The sequence below is a fragment of the Manis pentadactyla genome, chromosome 2 (genome assembly GCF_030020395.1).
Source record: "Manis pentadactyla isolate mManPen7 chromosome 2, mManPen7.hap1, whole genome shotgun sequence".
Taxonomy (NCBI): domain Eukaryota; kingdom Metazoa; phylum Chordata; class Mammalia; order Pholidota; family Manidae; genus Manis; species Manis pentadactyla.
The window spans coordinates 184,499,856-184,519,536 of NC_080020.1; the positions used below are offsets into that span (position 1 = coordinate 184,499,856).

General features: G+C 34.6%; 1 protein-coding gene across 7 annotated transcripts in view; it reads left to right on the forward strand.

The window, feature by feature from the left end:
• The window catches only part of USP34 (ubiquitin specific peptidase 34), a 289,427-nt gene that overhangs the window by 160,441 nt on the left and 109,305 nt on the right, over positions 1–19,681 (forward strand). For all 7 annotated transcript variants that reach the window (XR_008995834.1, XM_057497160.1, XM_057497164.1 and 4 more), the window contains 3 exons: positions 5,535–5,624; positions 7,956–8,051; positions 12,745–12,827. Coding sequence is in view for 6 of the 7 variants with exons in the window: in XM_057497160.1 (XP_057353143.1) it covers positions 5,535–5,624; positions 7,956–8,051; positions 12,745–12,827 (269 nt within the window). In the remaining variant the exon portion in view is untranslated. The remainder of the gene's footprint in view (positions 1–5,534; positions 5,625–7,955; positions 8,052–12,744; positions 12,828–19,681) is intronic.

Genomic DNA, 19,681 nt, shown 5'->3' on the forward strand with positions numbered 1-19,681 from the left:
GTGATTTATTTCTTGATGTGGGTGATGATTGCAAAGGTTGTGTTCACCTAATATTTTAAATTTTCACTCATTTTTACACGCATTTGTGTGTGTTAGACCTCAATTAAAAATCCCTGTGAAATGTGAAATATCATGTGGCCTTTAAGAATCCTTTTTTCAAAGGTGGTGTAATGATGTGGGCATATACTCACAGACCCATCTGTTAAAAGTTGCAAGCAATATGTGAGACTGTAAAATGGTTATTTCTCTGAGAGGAATGAGTTATTTTTTCTTCTTTATGGTTTTTTATTTTCCTTTTTTTTTTTCACAGCATATATTTCTCATAAGTAGGGAAATTTAAAAGGGACAAAAGGAAAAATCTGTGTAAAATGGAAAACTGTCAATCTGGATTTTTTTTTAAATTTGTCCAGCCCCAACTATTTGAAAATGATTCATAGTTTTCATTTTTTTGAGACAATCCCTGTGCCCTAATATAGTTACTTAATGGTTTATTGAGTATCTAATAAACATAAATATTATGTTGAAATTCATTTTGCCCTCAAATTTTACTCCTCACAGAGTTGCTATATCATGCTAGTCTTCCTATGAATGACATGAGTCATATATGACAATACTTAGAGCATAGTGGCATTTTTCACCCTGGGAATGCAACACGTCCAGTTTATACCAGTTAAATTTGGTGAAGTTACTAGGCAAATTGAAAAAATTAGTTTTGAACATATTTAAAAACTAATTAGCCTATGTTTCCTGGTAAACTAGTTGTTTTCAGTGAGGGTTATTTTTTTTCTCCAGACAATGCCAACCAGGATATTTTTGTTTTCACACTAATGAGCAGTATTGGAGGTGTTACTGTTGTCCAGGGATGCTACTAAACATCCCTCAATGCAGAGGACAACCCCCCACAACAAAGAATTATCTGGCCAAAATGTCAGTAGTGATATCAGTGTTTTGAGGAATCCTGTTCTAAACACACGGATCCTTTCTCCAAACCTAGTTCCCTGCATTTGCCATACAGCAAGGAAAGAATGTTACCCGAGTATACTCAAATTGATTAGCGAGCTCTTCCTTATGTTGAAACAAACAAATGGGCCAGTGCAACCTTAACTCATTTACTATTTTCCTTACTTTTGACAAAAAACAGGTCTACTTCTTTTTGATGTCAATTTTTTATGTACTTATAGAGGTTTTATTTTTCTTTTTTATTTTCTCTCTGTTTTCTCATTTTCTTTCCAGTTCCTCATTTGCCATGGCTTATATCCCTGTCAACACTTTTTTCCCCCTTGGTCATATTCCAATTTATTTTATAAAATGAGCTTAGCCTTTTTTGAACAGTAATAAGGGCTCATTACTTGTCAGGAAGCATAGAGATCTGAAAAAGATAAAGTTTTCTATAAATTGCCCATAATTCTTCAATTTATATGTAGTAACTGCAAATACGTTTTAAAAATGCCTGCATATTGGGGTTGATTAATGACTGTGCATTGAGTCCCCTATACAGAATTTTATTGTTGTTAACAACCATTTGATCAATAAATATGAGAGATGCCCTCTCAAAAAAAAAAAATGCCTGCATAGTCTGTCTGTCTGATAAACAAGTGCCTTGTATATATACATTTAGCCTTAGACACATTGTTATGTAAGGCACATAATAATATTTTCACAGTGCAGGAAGTTTAAAGTCACACACAGAAACACATAGTAGTAGACTGGTTTACAGAATGTTGTTAACAAGTGAGAGCATGAGACAGACAGTAGCTCCCACAATGAAAAGTCCATTACTTTTCAGCTTAATGTTTGTTGCCAAGGATAAGAGATAAGACTGCTTGCTGTCCATTGAGTAGGGTGGAAGTACGGGGTTGGGTTGTAATCAATCCCTTCAGTATTTTATTTTTACTAGATGGCAGGTTTACATCTTGTGCCTAGCTGGCCCCTGAAATTCTGTAGCCTCCTAAGAATTAAATTGAGACTCTGGAAACCTATCCAGTGTGCTGCTTTTTGCCACTCTTGATCCACTGTGTTCAAAGTTTTCACCACTGTCTATGAGATTTCCTTAGTAAAATTGCTTGTGCCAAGGATCCTGTTTACATAAATGTTCATATAATTAAGATATGGATGGTACTATATATATTGTTTTGTTTTCCCTCCATAAGACTGCATTGTATGCAGCATTTCATGTCAACTTTTAGTATATACCATCATTTATGACTGAATAGCATTTTGGTAGGACATACTAGTCTTCTTAAAATATGGAGTCAAGGATTAGGGAAAAAAATCATCCAAACATGACTGTGAAGACCACCAGCAAACATGTTCATTCTACTAAGGCAACATAAATTGTTAATTCTCATAAGAACAACACACTGTTGCCTAGTAATAAGCTTCTGGTTATAACAAAAAACCCTGAAAATCAAGTAAAGGCAGTGAGGGAAGTAGCATTATTTCTTGAGTCTTTATTAGCATCTTGTTATTCTAGATCCTTGAACCTTTTAATCCTAAACACTGTTGCCTGGGATTGTGTGTTTGATATCTGAAATTTTCACTCTTGGAAGAATCTATGGAATGTAAGATTGAATATAACAACCCTTTTTTATACTGAGGTTTTTAAGTATATAAGCAGTTAAAACTATTTGGACAAAAAGTTAAGTCAATGTAAATAAGTCAATGTAACTCATAGCTGTTCCAGGAAAAATTCTACAACATAATTTTAATTGGAACAAGTTGGTAGATTGGGTGATACTTCCTTTAACATTTGAAATATAAATTCTTATTGTCATCAAATTATCTTGCCCATTTTTTATATATGCTACTGATTTTCAGCCTGTAATCAGTACTTCATATCGTTTTTCTTTTTAAATTTATCAGTTTGAATAAAATGCCCTATTGTTTCAGGATCACTTTGAATCTACATTTACTAATTTCTTATAAAGTGTTCTTAAATGTGTAGCACTTAAAATGTGTGTCTTCTATATTTAAATTTTTTTAAGGAGGAAAATTTACAATTTTTCTGATTACCTTAGGAAAAACTTAAAAAAAAAGTTTGTCATCCAAGATGTAATCATTCCATGATAATCCAGTGTTTATATTATAAAATGTGGGGAAAGCATTCTTCATAGGATAAGAGTAGAGGGAAGATGAGTCCTCTTTCTACATTACTATTTATAGTTCTTTTTTTATATGAATTTGCCATTATCCATTCAACTCAACCAGTATCCCCTCAGTGCCTGGCTTCCTATTCTTTAATGTCAAGCAGCATTACATTTTATAAAATGAAAATATGTTATTTTAGAAAATTGACAAGTAAATTTAAACAATCTAGACTCCTAACACCATTAACTGCAAAAGATATAATTTAATAGATTTTCAGCAAATATAAAAATCTTAACACAATAAATGAGTTGCCATAGTTCTTCTTAAAGGAAATTATATTTGGTATCTATATTTTAAAAATACTGTTGTAATCACATTAGGCAAACAAGTTTTGAAATTTGCTTTTGTGATTTTAGGTGAAACTTTTCTATATCTTTTTTTCTTTGTGGTATCTTATATTGATTTTATGCTTGTAAAGCCTTAAGTCAAATTTAATATATATTCTAGCTTTTTATGTCTTAATTTTTAGGAAAAACTCTGCTAATGTCCCTGAAGTTCTGACAGAGGATTTTAGTTAAAGAATCTCAAATTGATTTCCCCCTGACCCTCCATGGTCCATTTCCCAGGCATCATTACTGTGCAACTTGTTTGAAAAATGTTAAAAAATTTTAATATTTAAGAATACACAACATTTAAAATGTTCCAGAATATATTCAAAGAATATTTGCTTTGTACTTACTGGATATCAGACATTTACTATCTCTGTTACCTCACGGTGTTCTCCTTAATCTGTTTGATCCTCTAACATTCTGTTAGCATGTTGTTTGTTTTGTCATTCGATAGTATTTCTCTTCTGTCCTCATTCGTCATGACAGTTATATAACATTTACACTATTGGTCTTCCTCCATTCCTTGATAATTTTGCCTTTATGTTCTTTACTTTTCATTATTTAGACAAGTACATATATTTGGTGTGTACCATGTGCAAGGATTTTTAATGAATAAGACAGTCTTTGTGCTCATCAAGCACATTCTAGTGTTAGATATATTAAATAAAGGAACATTCATTAGGTGATAGTGAATGAAGAAAAATCTATTGGAAATGAATCAAGAGGAATAAAAACATTTCTGGGGGCAATGGTATGGTATTATTTAATGTAATGTCAGGTCATCCTTTCTGTTAACAGCTGAGGAAACCTGACTAAAGTTAAGGGAAGGGAGTCTTGCAGATAGATATTTAGTTAAAGAGCATTCCAACAGAGGCAATAGCAAAGGCTCTGAGGTAGCAAAAAGGGATAGCAAAGAGGAATATTGGAAAGAAATTCAGTTAGACTGGTAAGTGGAATGGGGACAGATCTCACAGTGCTTTGTAGCACAAGTATTTTTTATTTTGTTCAGAAACAGGAAGTTTTCTCTCTAATTTTTCCTACTCAGTATTCACCAGTTTCCTTCCCATTCAGAAGTGCAACCTTGTATTCTGGTATCTCTGGTACTAATCTCAAAAAGAGCTACTTTTTAGGGGACTTGTACACCATACCTGTAGGTAGGGTGTAACATTACTCTGAAAAATCTTTGATGAAGCAGTTTTGGCTCCTGAACATACAAAAAAAAAAAAAAATTCAGTACCACATTTGAGTTAGTCCTGTTTTCTTCCAAGGCTCATGTAGCCACCCTCCATTGTCTACTAAGACTTCTGAGATTTGTCTATCATTTTCTTCCTTATACTTATTCCCCTTCTTTCAGAAAATAGGCAAACTCAGATCTACTTGAGGTTTTGAAATGATGTCTTAATCCCTTTTTTACTTCTTCACACTTGAGGTGTGTTTCCATTATTAACATGGCTCATAATGCAATGATTTTCAACTTGGATGCACATTATATTGAGAGTTAGGAAGTGGTAATTTGTATATTTTGAAAACTGCTCTCTGTATTATTGCTGCTCAGAATGTGGTCCACAAACCAGCAGTATATGAGTATCACTTGTGAGCTTGTTAGAAATACAAAAATTACCTAGATGCACAGAATCAAAATTTCCATTTTAGACAAAGTTCCTCCAGGTGAATGAAGTGTACATAAAATTTTGAGAAACCCTGCTCTAGATTACTTGTTGCTCTCTATTTTCCTTCATTAAATCTTCAGAAGCATTCATGACTCTTTAAAGAATACTTTCATGAAAAAAAATTTGCCTTTAAATGCTCTTTTATTTTTAGATTATAGTGTATTTTACTTTAAAAGTCTTGGTTTGATATTTAAAACTTGAATTTCTTGCCTCAATATACATAGAAAAGATAATTTTAATGTTTGCATAGGAATTATTTTTATGTGAAGTCCCTTAAATGTTTTTTTCATTAAAGTATTTAAATAGCTGAATTTCTGTAAAAAGCTAGAATTACTGATAGTGGTTAAAATTACTTTATTCCTGTAAATACCTCTCTTTACTGTTTCAGATCAGTAGTAATTTCACTTCGTCTTCTTCCAAAACTATTTGGTACTTTTCAGCAGTTTGGGAGCAGTTATGATACACATTGGATTACAATGTAAGTAAATAAAAGAAACAAATGTATTCATTTTAAAGGTTCTTTTTTTTTTTCAAGTTATAGTTATCAAATAAGGTTTTGAATAAATTACTAGATATTCTGCAAGAGGAAAATCTGAATTTGGTGTGGTTCAAATGTTTTCTTAGATTTCTCAGAATGCCATCTCTGCCATTTAGCCCCTTTGAGATTACATCCCTATCAGCAGGAAAATCTGACTTTTGTATTCCTTGTAGTGTGAGAAAAATACTGTAGCACTTAATGTTCTGATTTGAGGGTGAAGATTTTTAGTGTATCTGGCCATAGCAACTCCTGAAAAAGATCCACACTAAAATAAACAATTTAGGGTGCTTTAAATTTTTCCCATTACTAGGAATTGGTTCTAGACATTTCATCATGTTAAGGATAATATTGGCACTACCCTATTAGTCCTTTACATTTATAGAAAATTTGTGATTAATAAATGTTAAAGAATTCTTTCAAAGATAGTACTTTGATGTGAAATTGATTTGTTTGGCAATATTCTAAAAGAAAGTAGGTTATCACAAGCACTTCATTTAATCTGTAAAAATATTATTTGATATATTCTAAATAGGCTTTTGGAGAGATTTCAGAGATATATTTTTGGAAAAATTATATCCATTGAAGGATTGATTCATTGTGAGGTCAAGTAGGATGACTTTTTACCTGATTTCTTCTCAAATCTAAGATTTGATAGATGGTAAGGGTACTGTTTGCTTTCAAAATGAATTATTTAAAAAATTCTTGGAAGTCTAAACTATAGTTCTAAATAGGATGAAGTTAGTCTTCTGAGATATAGCCTTGTCATTTATTGCTCTTTTAAAGGGGATGTCTTTAACTGGAACCTCTATTATTTTTCAAAAACCATCTTAGAATCTCTCTCTTTGGTTAATATTACAATATGACTCTTGGGACAGTTCTGTTTGGGAGTGTAAGGAAGGCCCTTGAGATATTAAACCAGAAAGATGGAGGAAAGCATTTAGCATTCTTTAAGTACAAGAATTGCATTAGTCCTGTTTCATTGACTCTTCCCATAGTTTTGAAATGACTGAATTACAATATTCTAAAGTATTAAAGGAATTCACTTGTAGCTAACTTGGGAAAGTTAGTGACGTATTGTAGGCATTTGTGGAGGTTAGTAGTGGGGAGGAACAAAGGCTAACATTTTTTTATAGAAGTGGAAACTCTGAATATTCAGTGACTGATCAGGTACCTGAACTTAACTATATTGAGTTGAAACCCTTTTAGCTTGTTCCTTAAATTAAATGTAAATAAATTGTTAATGGCAGTTCATTATGAGACTGGTATCCTAAATCCCATCAAGTGTATCACATAACTCTGAGCTCCTGTGGTTAGTTGGCAGCAGTGAATTAAAAACTTAAAGTTGTGAATCTATTATGTGCAGCAGCACTCAAAATTTGGTATATATATATTTTCTCTTAAGCTCTCTTGGCCCATATTTTAAAACTGGAAATTGTTATCCCTGATCCTTTTAGTAAATCTGGGGGTAACCCAGCAGACAGACTTCAGGAGTTTAGCTTACTTGTCTAAAACCTTGCAGCAAGTGTGTTGGAATGGGTGTCAAACCTAAGTCTTACTGAACATTTTCTTTCTACCCCCTTGACCTTCATTGAGTGATTGGCAAGGCAAGAGTTAACTTATTTCGAAAAGAGGGCTACAGCAAAAAACATGATGTAAATTACATTAAAAATCTTGGAAGTTTAGTATTTATATGCATTTTAGCAGATGTTTTGCTAATCCATTTAGCAGTAATAGATTGTTAGTTATGGAAGTAATGAACCTTGGGATCTCTGTTTTTATCACTACTTTTTTTATTCTAGTGTTTATAGGTTATTATGAAGCTGAATACTGAAATGTGTTTTTTTTAATATTTAAAAATAAACACAAATTATTGATAGTTTAAAAAAAACCTGATTGATTCAGTTAAGTTTTTATGTACTCTATATGTCAAACACTCTGCTAAATATTGACCAATGTAGTCTATCCTTGTATGGACTGTATTGTACTGTCTCTACAGTTAACTCATATTAATCATATATAATTATCATTCTGCCAGAGATTTTATCCCCTTCACAGGGATTGAGTCTAAAAAAATAATTATACTTTAATTTCTTACAAATTAAGGCATATTGCTTTTATCTTTTCACAATTCAAATAAAAGTAGAACTTGAAAGTTTGGTAATTGAAAGACTTTGTATTTGCAGATTTTTTTTAGATAAATTTTTTTTCCCTGCCTATAATTATTTCTCTTACCCTATGCCTTTAAAATTATTTTTTCTTTCATTTGGCCAGGTGGGCAGAAAAAGAACTGAATATGATGAAGCTTTTCTTTGATAATTTAGTCTACTACATTCAAGCTGTAAGAGAAGGAAGACAAAAACATGCACTGTGAGTATCCCTTAGCTAGGTTAATTATGTTTCAGTGCTGATTGTCTTTCCTCTAAAAGATATTTTTCAGTATTCCTACTTCTTTTCTTTTATATGGTACATAAATGTAATGAAAACTTCAGTTGTAGAAATTTTAAGAGAAAGGCTCTTTTTTAAGTTTAAGAATTCTATAAAGTTATTTTTATAATTTTAGTCTTAGGGAAATGCAGGCTATAAAACTTTTGGAGCGTTAGTTAACTTTCACTACTGATTGTTTTCAAAGTCACTGTTTTCAGGAATCAGAAGTAAACAATTTTTTTCAGAAATCATCAATGTCCTTTTAGTAGGGTGTTGACTGTAGAATTTTTAAATACTTGCTTCCAAACAAATATATTTAGCATGTAGTTAAGTATGTTAAACAGAGTTTAAAACATTTTCCTTTATTTTAATTGGATACTACTATTAGAGACTTTTGGACCTGTATGGGAAGTTTACAAACTGTGATGGTGTAACTGGTTAACATTTCATCATTAAAAATATTCTCTGAATTTACTGAAGTGACTTTGGATAAGAATTGGTAGAAATTGGTTAGTGGCATTGCTGTGTTTAAAGCTTCTTGTAGGGAGATGCTTGCCTGAAAGGAAACACAATGTAAGATTCAGGTTTTTGCTTGTGAATCAGTTGGGGGGCACAGTTGGGAGACCAGCTCAGTGTCAGTACAAGCATTTCAGTGAATAAAAAAGTAGCTACAGTATTTACTGAGAAAATGTTAGCTTAGAAAACTTCCACATAGATGGAAACAAGCAGCTGAGCAAGTATTCAGAAAAGCGATAAACCTTTAAGGCATACTTATCTCCAAAAACTAATTTACTTACTTTTCCTCACATTTTACTGTGTTCTTCAGAGTACCACCATCCTCCCAATCACCTAAAACTTGGAGATGTGGGGCCTTTTTTGTATTATTCTATTTCCAAACATGAATAATAATGATGATGATGATGATGATGATAAAAATAGCCATTGTTCTTCGATACTTACTATATGTCAGATACCATTAAAGTATTAAGTATTCAGTATTAAGTATCAAATTTGAGGTATGCAGTCTCATTTGAAAAATGAAAACATTTAAGCTATGAGATGACAAGTAACTTGTCTAAGGTCACACATTTTATAAATAGTGGAAGTAGGGTTTCTATAATTCATTTACTTTGGTAAGCAAACATTTTAAAAACAGTGCAACAGTCTATTTTCTGTAATTTACTCAAGTGCTATATTTTACTGTCATCAATCTTCAGTTTTCTTACTGCTAAAATATATCCCATGTCTTTTCACAGGTTGACATTCCCACAAACACTGTTCAAGTCCTTTTAACCAGCCTTTGGATCAGTCCTCTTGCCTTAGTCACCCCCAAGCCAGTTAATTTCTTATCCTTACTAAATTAGGAAGGCTGTATGGCATTGGTGGAAAGCATGTGGCTTGAGAATCATACAGATCTGAATTTAGATTATGAATCTATTATTTTGACCTTATTTCAGTTATTTACCCCTCTAATAAATTAGTTATTTACCTCATGAGCTTTTGCGAGGATTAAGTGAAATAATTTTGTAAGTTCACCTGGCACATAGTAGATTATCTGTAAATTGTAGTTACCTGGCTAAAACAAACTACATTAAAAAAACGAAAAAGAAACTTGCCTCTTACCCCCATTTAGATTCTTTCTGCAGAAAAAAATAAATCGCAGTTTCTTCATCCTCATATTATTCTGAACCCTTGAAAATCTAAAGTTAACAAATCTTTCCTGTGGAAGGCATCCTATTCTACAAGTCTATCAAATTTTTTATTTGATAGCTTTAAATTTATTATTCTATAGCTTTGCTTACAAAGTTACCTCTACACAAGATGCATTCTCTTTAAATCCTGTTAGAATTCAAAGTGTTCTTCATAGTGTATGTCCTCCTTTAATTTCTGTTCTTGAAGCAGAGGTTGAGGGTATTTATGGTCACTTGATGGAGTATCTCTTTACATCCTTTATGAAAACCATAAGATCAACAAAGAGCAGAAATAAAACTGTACATGACCATCTTCAGCACTTTTAAGAGGCCGAGAATTCAAATTTCCTGCAATAGAGAAATAAACACTAAGTTACAAAAGACCTTCACCTACAAACACAAGGCTTTGGGCTTGAAAAGCAGGGATGGGAGGCTTAAAAGAGAGTAGAAGGCATAGATAAATCATCCTTAAAAAGAGGAAGTTCAACATGAAGTGCGAAAAATGAACATGGATCTGAGACTTGGTTGTTCACAGCATTGGCTGCAGGGAACTTGCCCACTTTGTTAGTGGAACTAGAGGCAGATCCTCACATAAGCATAAAATCTGTGGCAAAAAGGATAAACAAATAGTGGAGTGGTGCTCTTGGAGATGAGTTTTATGCTTTCCTAACGTATGCCAGTGTCCTAACAATTCTCCCCATCTGCCTTGTTGTCCGGCATCTTAGGAACATAAAACCTTGGAACAGAGATGTTGTGTGGACTGTTTTGGAAGCCCCTTGTTCCTTCATGCTGTAAAACAGAGTTGTACATTTGTTACTCTTTGTTAAAGCATACTGACTTCTTGAGTTTGTGGCACATTATCTTCTCTTTGTTCAGCGGGAATTAGAGTGGCAAGTTGTAAGATTGTCTCCTAGGAGAAAAAGACTCTTGTGGCATAAAAGGTAACACTTCAGTTCCTAAATGGACATACTACGTATTTCTTGAAGCCAGTGACCTCTAGAGAAAATCCTGTCTGTGTCAACATTGAGGCTACAAAGACAACGATTTTTTTTTTTTAAGGCATTGTAAAAAAACGTTTCATGCCTTCGGGGAGATTATTTTGTCTTATATTTTCTGTAATGCTGGAAGCCATGGACAACAAACCCATGAGAAGTTCTCAGTATAATAATATCGTATTTTTTTTTCATCCCAAGAAATTCCCTGGCTGGTGATTTCAGCAGCTAGTGGGAACTTGACAAAGCAGAGTTCTTTGAAGTGTGAACCTAATGGCTCTACTGTGGAAGCTGAAGAAAGGAAAACCAAGGGCTTAGATTCATGCCTTCTAGGGTTATGGGATCCTCACTTTAAGATGCAGGTATCAGGGAAGGAATTATTCAGGAAATAAATGCACTTTTTAAAGAATGAGACTTCATTCCACTTTTATGTCTGTAACCAACAACCCCCAGACTCAGGCTCAGAAAACTGCAATAATTTACTTAAAATCACAGAACTGACAGACGATGGAACTGGTATTTGAACCTGTACACCAAAGTCTCTGCTACAAAATCTCTGTTCTTTTAGTAAAGGATGATAAGCTGTTACAAACTGTTTTTTAAATTTATCTGAATAGCATTCTAGTTTGTGAGTTGATCAATGTATTCCCCTTTCACACCCCAGCCACTTTACCAGATGTACTTTCATCTTCACAAAGGGCACTGTAATAATAATGAAGTAAAAATTCACCTTTTCTTTGCGAACGTTAATACAAGGTAGTAAAGAGCAGCAAAGGGATATCCAGCCAACTCAATCTTTAGAAAACCTTAACTTTATAAACTTCTACGGTGAATCTAGTGTAATTTTTTAAACTAGCTAATTTGGGAAGCTTTTAAAATTTGTACATACTTCAAGATTATAGGAAATTGAAGCTCTTTGACTCTCTGCAACATGGGATATAGATCAGGGCTGAGACTGGCTGCTGCCGTTTTTTGGCACAGTATTCCATCCACAACCAGTCTTTTGATTTGTAACATAGAGGTAAGAACTCATGATTGATTTAGTGTCATTGATTGGGTGCTCAGGTGGGTACCTGTGGAAATTAGAATGTTTGTGATATCATAGACATAGTTCAATATACAGTTCACAGGGTTGCTGAAGGAATTCTGACCTACAAACCTGTTTATTAGCCCCATCACCCCCAATATCCTTCAGTGACTTCCTTTTCCATCCAGCACAGTACTCTTCCATCTGATACTCAGGCTGGCCATAGTTTGGCTCTTGTCCACCTCTTCAGGCCCATCTCCTCTCCTTCCTCCCCCGCAGACCAACACTTTCTTCTTAAAATGCTGTTTCTTAGCAAGTGTCTACAGCTGTATTTGCAGAGAACCATGTGGACATCTACTTACAGTTCCAAAGCAAAGGGCAACTCTTACATTAACCACTGAATTTTGTACACATGAATTAGAATTTAGATTTGAAGTAACATTCAAAAATGCCAGTTTTATGTCAGCTGTATCCTTTATGATGTATTAGGTTTAGGAAAATGATGTTTTATTAGCATTTCTTGCTTAGGGAATGTAGTATTATAATGGGAAGGACAATAATGAAGCATGAAGTCTTTAGAAAGAGATGGCAGTTTTTAATATGCTAACTTCTAATTTATGTGCTTTGTGCATAATTTCAAAATGATATTTCTTTGGTTCCACTGTTGAGTCCTTATGTACTTTCTCATCTAATTTGAAAGCATGTTCTCATAGTTTGCAGAAGTTTATAATTTACTAAATAACAAATCTGAAATGTAACATTTGACTTTATGACTACTTTGTGTAACTAAAATTGTATAATTAAAATATTTAAAAATTATGTTCTTAAAATGGTATGATTTAAGATTAGGGCCATTAAATCTTGTAAAACTAATTAAAAACTAGAATATTTAAGTTAATTATCTGAATTATTTTAAAAAATCATAGGTACAGCCATAGTGCCGAAGTTCAAGTTCGACTTCAGTTCTTGACTTGTGTGTTTTCAACTCTGGGATCACCTGATCATTTCAGTAAGTTTTTTAATTAGTACTTTAATCAGCTTTTAACATCTGTACTGATTCTTGCAAGAGTCCAGTTAAATTTTCTGATGCCTTTAGATTTCAGTAATGATTAAATTATTCCTAATATGAATGTCCTCTGAGTAAGTGTGGCAATATAAGCATGACACTGACACAGTCTTGCTTCAAACTGTGAAAATTACATTTTCTCAATGGATAAATGGCTTATTTCAAAAACAATATTCAGGATAGGAGAACATACTGTTAGGGTTACTATATCTTTTATTACCATTGCTTATAAAATCTTCTTACCACTCCATTTGTAAACACCCACTCTTTACATATTATTATTGGTACTAATCTTACGCAAAATTGCTTGGCTTCGTAGATGATAAAGATGTTTAGTTTCATGTTGATTAATTTTTTAAAAATTTAACTAAAGTTTAGATTAAATCTCAAAATCAATTTCATAAGCAGTTAATCTTGAACAAAAAGTTAGAGCTTGGTCTGGTGTATTCAGAGTGTAGACCGTATTCAAATCCACATGCTAGATGTTCTTACAAGAGAGGAGGAAGCCTAATTTCTTTTGGCCAGAGCTCCTTTTCTCTTATGAGATTGTGTTGTCTTAATTTGCACACTTTTTTTGTGTGTCCATGTCAATAAACCTCATTTGTTAGAAGGACGTTTTCTTTCTTTAGCTATGATTAACATATTCAAACTGGTGAGTGTCTTCGCTAGCCTGAGAGGTGTCATCAACACTCTTTTAAGTTGTTATCTGTGTTTGAGGTACACCTGTGTTTATCTTAATGTCTAAGTATGTAATTTTTTCTTTAAGTTAAGCTGTTTGTAACAAATGCCACTAGCATTGTGATACCAACAGATTTCAGAATGAAGGCATCTGTTTTTGACAGGGATCTTCTGTTTCATGTTAGGTCATTTATCATACCCATTATGACTGAACATACAAGAAATAATATAGAAGAACATTTTCATACATGGAGAAGTCAAATCAAAACAAATACTGTCACTATAAATACTTTAACACGACCATTAAGTTTCATGTTTTGTTTAGATTCTCATAGGACACTGTTAACTATTTTTTTTTATTGTTAAGGTATTATTGATATACACCCTTATGAAGGTTACACATGAGAAAAACAATGTGGTTACTACATTCACCCATATTATTGAGTCCCCTCCCATGCCTCATTGCAGTCACTGTCCATCAGTGTAGTAAGATGCCACAGAGTCACTATTTGCCTACTCTGTGCTTCCCTGTCTTCCTCATGATCGCCCCCACACCATGTGTGCTGATCATAATACCCCTCAATCCCCTACTCCCTCCATTTGCACACGCCCTCCACCACCCCTCCCCTTTGGTAACCGCTAGTCCCTTCTTGGAGTCTGTGAGTCTGCTGCTTTTTTGTTCCTTCAGTTTTGCTTCGTCATTATACTCCACAAATGAGGGAAGTCATTTGGTACTTGTCCTCCACTTGGCTTATTTCACTGAGCATAATATCCGCCACCTCCATCCATGTTGTTGTAAATGGTAGGATTTGTTTCTTATGGCTGAATAATATTCCATTGTATATATGGACCACATCTTCTTTATCCATTCATCTACTGATAGACACTTAGGTTGCTTCCATATCTTGGCTATTGTAAATAGTGCTGCAATAAACATAGGGGTGCATATGTCTTTTTGAATCTGAGAACTTGTATTCTTTAGGTTAATTCCTAGCAATGGAATTCCTGGGTCAAATGGTATTTCTATTTTTAGTTTCTTGAGGAACCTCCATACTGCCTTCCACAATGGTTGAACTACTTTACATTCCCACAAGCAGTGTAGGAGGGTTCCCCTTTCTCTGCATCCTCACCAGCATTTGTTGCTTGTCTTTGGATGTTGGTCATCCTAACTGGTGTGAGGTGATATATTATTGTGGTTTTAATTTGCATTTCTGTGATAAATTAGTGATGTGGAGCATCTTTTCATGTGCCTGTTGGCTATCTGAATTTCTTCTTTGGAGAATTGTCAGTTCATAACCTCCGCCCTTTTTTTTTTTTTTTGAGAGGGCATCTCTCTTATTTATTGATCAAATGGTTGTTAACAAATACAGAATTCTGTATAGGGGTGTCAGTGCTCAATGCACAATCATTAATCCACCCCAAGCCTAATTCTCGTCAGTCTCCAATCTTCTGAAGCATAACGAACAAGTTCTTACATGGTGAACAAATTCTTACATAGTGAATAAGTTCTTACATGGTGAACAGTACAAGGGCAGTCATCACAGAAACTTTCAGTTTTGATCACGCATTATGAACTATAAATAATCAGGTCAAATATGAATATTCGTTTGATTTTTATACTTGATTTATATGTGGATCCCACATTTCTCCCTTTATTATTATTATTATTATTATTATTTTTTTTTTTTTAATAAAATGCTGAAGTGGTAGGTAGATGTAAGGTAAAGGTAGAAAACTTAGTTTAGTGTTGTAAGAGAGCAAATGTAGATGATCAGGTGTGTGCCTGTAGACTATGTGTTAATCCAAGCTAGACAAGGGCAATAAAACATCCACAGATGCAGAAGATTTCTCTCACAACAGGGGGGGTGAGGGTCCAAGCCTCACCTCTGTTGATCCCCAATTTCTCACCTGATGGCCCCCCCTGCGACTGTGCCTGTCTTCGGTTGTTCCTCCCTTGAGGAATCTTACCTCTCTCTGGATAACCAGTCATCTTCCGGGGCCATACAGGGAAATGTAAATTTGGTAAGTGAGAGAGAAGCAATATTATTTGAAAAGGTTAGCTTTTTACTTCTTTGCAGATTTATGCCCTGTGGCTTCTATGCCCAGCATTTGTCTTGAGGTATCTTTACCACTTGGAGGAATTATGATACTCGGTAAATTCGATATGAGGTACGAATTCTATTTAAGAGTTGTAATTAGGAAGGAAGAAGAAAAGCTATAGAGGTAGCAGATGGAAGAAAACATGGGAAGATTGATTATTTCTTTGACATATCTTCTTGTAGAGTAACTTCAGCATGTATAGGTTTTAAACTACTAATTAAATTGCGCACACACATTAACATAATAGGAATACAGTTACATAACCAAAACAGATCTATAATTACCAGCCATCTCCAATGAAGTCAAGAAAACCAGTTAGGCACCCTAGGCATTTGTGAAAATTTGTCTATGATATGATGGATATTGTCCAACTGTATTTGAACAGTCTGAGAGATATCAGACAAATTAAAACAGCCCATTCCTGGAAACTGTTCACATCCCATATGTTCTTTTAACAGTAGATAGTCTGTAGTTGTAAGATTTTGGAGCCCTACAGCTTACATTTCGCCTAATTCTTGGTTGAGTTCCAACAGTGTAGATCCAGTCAAATTTGTTGTTTTACTGTATGCACAGGCCAGCTTAGATATCTCCTTCTTCATTCCAATGGCAAGTCCAGGAACTGGTGGGAGGAATGCAGCTACAACTGCAGCATCGCCTGGATCTTTGTTGAGGTTTTTTGATGATCGTCTGCTGGTATGACTCTTCCAGAGAGTGCTGATGTTGGAAGTTCTTCTTCATATCGTATCTTAGTTCATTTTCTGGGTAGCCAAATTAGGCTTTGGTCCTCTGTATAAACACAAACAGACCCTTTGCCCACACTTTGATCTACCCTTTATACCATTGTGTAGAACTCATTGGAGGTCACCACACAGGAACTGCTTTTTTTTTAAGAGAAAGGAATATTATCAGAAAAGTGTACCTCCATAGCCGATCATCTGACACCCTTTAAATGATCAAAATTAAGGATATTTAAAGCATGCATTAATCGTTGATTTACAGTTTTATCCTATCATGGAGTAATCCCCCTTTTCTTTCTTTCTTTCTTTCTTTTTTTTTTTTTTGTCATCTTTAATCTACACTTACATGAAGAATATTATGTTTACTAGGCTCTCCCCTATACCAGGTTCCCGCTATAAACCCCTTTACAGTCACTGTCCATCAGCATAGCTAAATGTTGTAGAATCACTACTTGTCTTCTCTGTGTTGTACAGCCCTCCCCTTTCTCCCACCCCCTCCTATGCATGCTGATCTTAATACCCTCCTTCTTCCTCCCTACCCACCCATCCTCCCCAGTCCCTTTCCCTTTGGTACCTGTTAGTCCATTTTTGGGTTCTGTGATTCCACTGCTGTTTTGTTCCTTCAGTTTTTCCTTTGTTCTTATACTCCACAGATGAGTGAAATCATTTGGTATTTCTCTTTCTCCGCTTGGCTTATTTCACTGAGCATAATACCCTCCAGCTCCATCCATGTTGCTGCAAATGGTAGGATTTGCCCTCTTTTTATGGCTGAGTAGTATTTCATTGTGTATATGTACCACATCTTCTTTATCCATTCATCTACCGATGGACATTTAGGTTGTTTCCAATTCTTGGCTATTGTAAATAGTGCTGCGATAAACATAGGAGTGCACTGATCTTTCTCAAACTTGATTGCTGCGTTCTTCGGGTAAATTCCTAGGAGTGCAATTCCTGGGTCAAATGGTAAGTCTGTTTTGAGCATTTTGATGAACCTCCATACTGCTTTCCACAATGGTTGAACTAATTTACATTCGCACCAGCAGTGTAGGAGGGTTCCCCTTTCTCCACAGCCTCGCCAACATTTGTTGTTGTTTGTCTTTTGGATGGCAGCCATCCTTACTGGTGTGAGGTGATACCTCATTGTAGTTTTAATTTGCATTTCTCTGATAATTAGTGATGTGGAGCATCTTTTCATGTGTCTGTTGGGCATCTGTATTTCTGTTTTGGAGAACTGTCTGTTCAGTTCCTCTGCCCATTTTGTAATTGGATTATTTGATTTTTGTTTGTTGACGCATGTGAGCTCTTTATATATTTTGGACATCAAGCCTTTATCGGATGTGTCATTTACAAATATATTCTCCCACACTGTAGGGTTCCTTTTTGTTCTATTGATGGTGTCTTTTGCTGTACAGAAGCTTTTCAGCTTAATATAGTCCCACTTGTTCAATTTTGCTGTTGTTTTCCTTGCCGGGGAGATATGTTCAGGAAGAGGTCACTCGGTCACTCATGTTTATGTCTAAGAGGTTTTTGCCTATGTTTTTTTCCACAAGTTTAATGGTTTTATGGCTTATATTCAAGTCTTTGATCCATTTTGAATTTACTTTTGTATATGGGGTTAGACAATGGTCCAGTTTCATTCTCCTACATGTAGCTGTTCAGTTTTGCCAGCACCATCTGTTGAAGAGACTGTCATTTCACCATTGTATGTCCATGGCTCCTTTATTGAATATTAATTGACCATATATGTTTGGGTTAATGTCTGGAGACTCTAGTCTGTTCCACTGGTCTATGGCTCTGTTCTTGTGCCAGTATCAAATTGTCTTGATTACTATGGCTTTATAGTAGAACTTGAAATTGGGGAGTGAGATTCCCCCCTACTTTATTCTTCCTTCTCAGGATTGCTTTGGCAATTCAGGGTCTTTGGTGTTTCCATATGAATTTTTGAATTATTTGTTCCAGTTCATTGAAGAATGTTGCTGGTAGTTTCATAGGGATTATATCAAATCTGTATATTGCTTTGGGCAGGATGGCCATTTTGATGATATTAATTCTTCCTAGCCAAAAGCATGGGATGAGTTTCCATTTGTTAGTGTCCCCTCTAATATCTCTTAAGAGTGACTTGTAGTTTTCAGAGTATAGGTCATTCACTTCTTTGGTGAGATTTATTCCTAGGTATTTTATTCTTTCTGATGCAATTGTGAATGGAATTCTTTTCCTGATTTCTCTTTATATTGGTTCATTGTTAGTGTATAGGAAAGCCACAGATTTCTGTGTGTTAATTTTGTTTCCTGCAACTTTGCTGTATTCGATATCAGTTCTAGTAGTTTTGGGGTGGAGTCTTTAGGGTTTTTTATGTACAGTATCATGTCATCTGCAAATAGTGACAGTTTAACTTCTTTTTTACCAATCTGGATTCCTTGTATTTCTTTGTTTTGTCTGATTCCCATGGCTAGGATCTCCAGTACTATGTTAAATAGCAGTAGGGAGAGTGGGCATCCCTGTCTAGTTCCCAATCTCAGAGGAAAAGCTTTCAGCTTCTCGCTGTTCAGTATAATGTTGGCTGTGGGTTTATGATATATGGCCTTTATTATGTTGAGGTACTTGCCCTCTATTCCCATTTTGCTGAGTGTTTTTATCATGAATGGATGTTGAATTTTGTCAAATGCTTTTTCAGCATCTATGGAGATGATCATGTGGTTTTTGTCTTTCTTTTTGTTGATGTGGTTGATGATGTTGATGGATTTTCGAATGTTGTACCATCCTTGCATCCCTGAGATGAATCCCACTTGGTCATGGTGTATGATCCTTTTGATATACTTCTGAATTCGGTTTACTAATATTTTATTAAGTATTTTTGCATCTACATTCATCAGGGATATTGGTCCGTAATTTTCTTTTTTGGCGGGGTCTTTGCCTAGTTTTGGTATTAGGGTGATGTTGGCTTCATAGAATGAGTTTGGGAGTATTCCCTCCTCTTCTATTTTTTGGAAAACTTTAAGGAGAATGGGTATTATGTCTTCTCTGTGTGTCTGATAAAATTCCAAGGTAAATCCGTCTGGCCCGGGTGTTTTGTTCTTGGGTAGTTTTTTGTTTACCGTTTCAATTTCTTTGCTTGTAATTGGTTTGTTTAACTTTTTTGTTTCTTCCTTGGTCAGTCTTGGAAGGTTGTATTTTTCTAGGAAGTTGTCCATTTCTTCTAGGTTTTCCAGCTTGTTGGCATGTAGGTTTTCATAGTAGTCTTTAATAATTGTTTGTATTTCTGTGGAGTCTGTCGTGATTTTT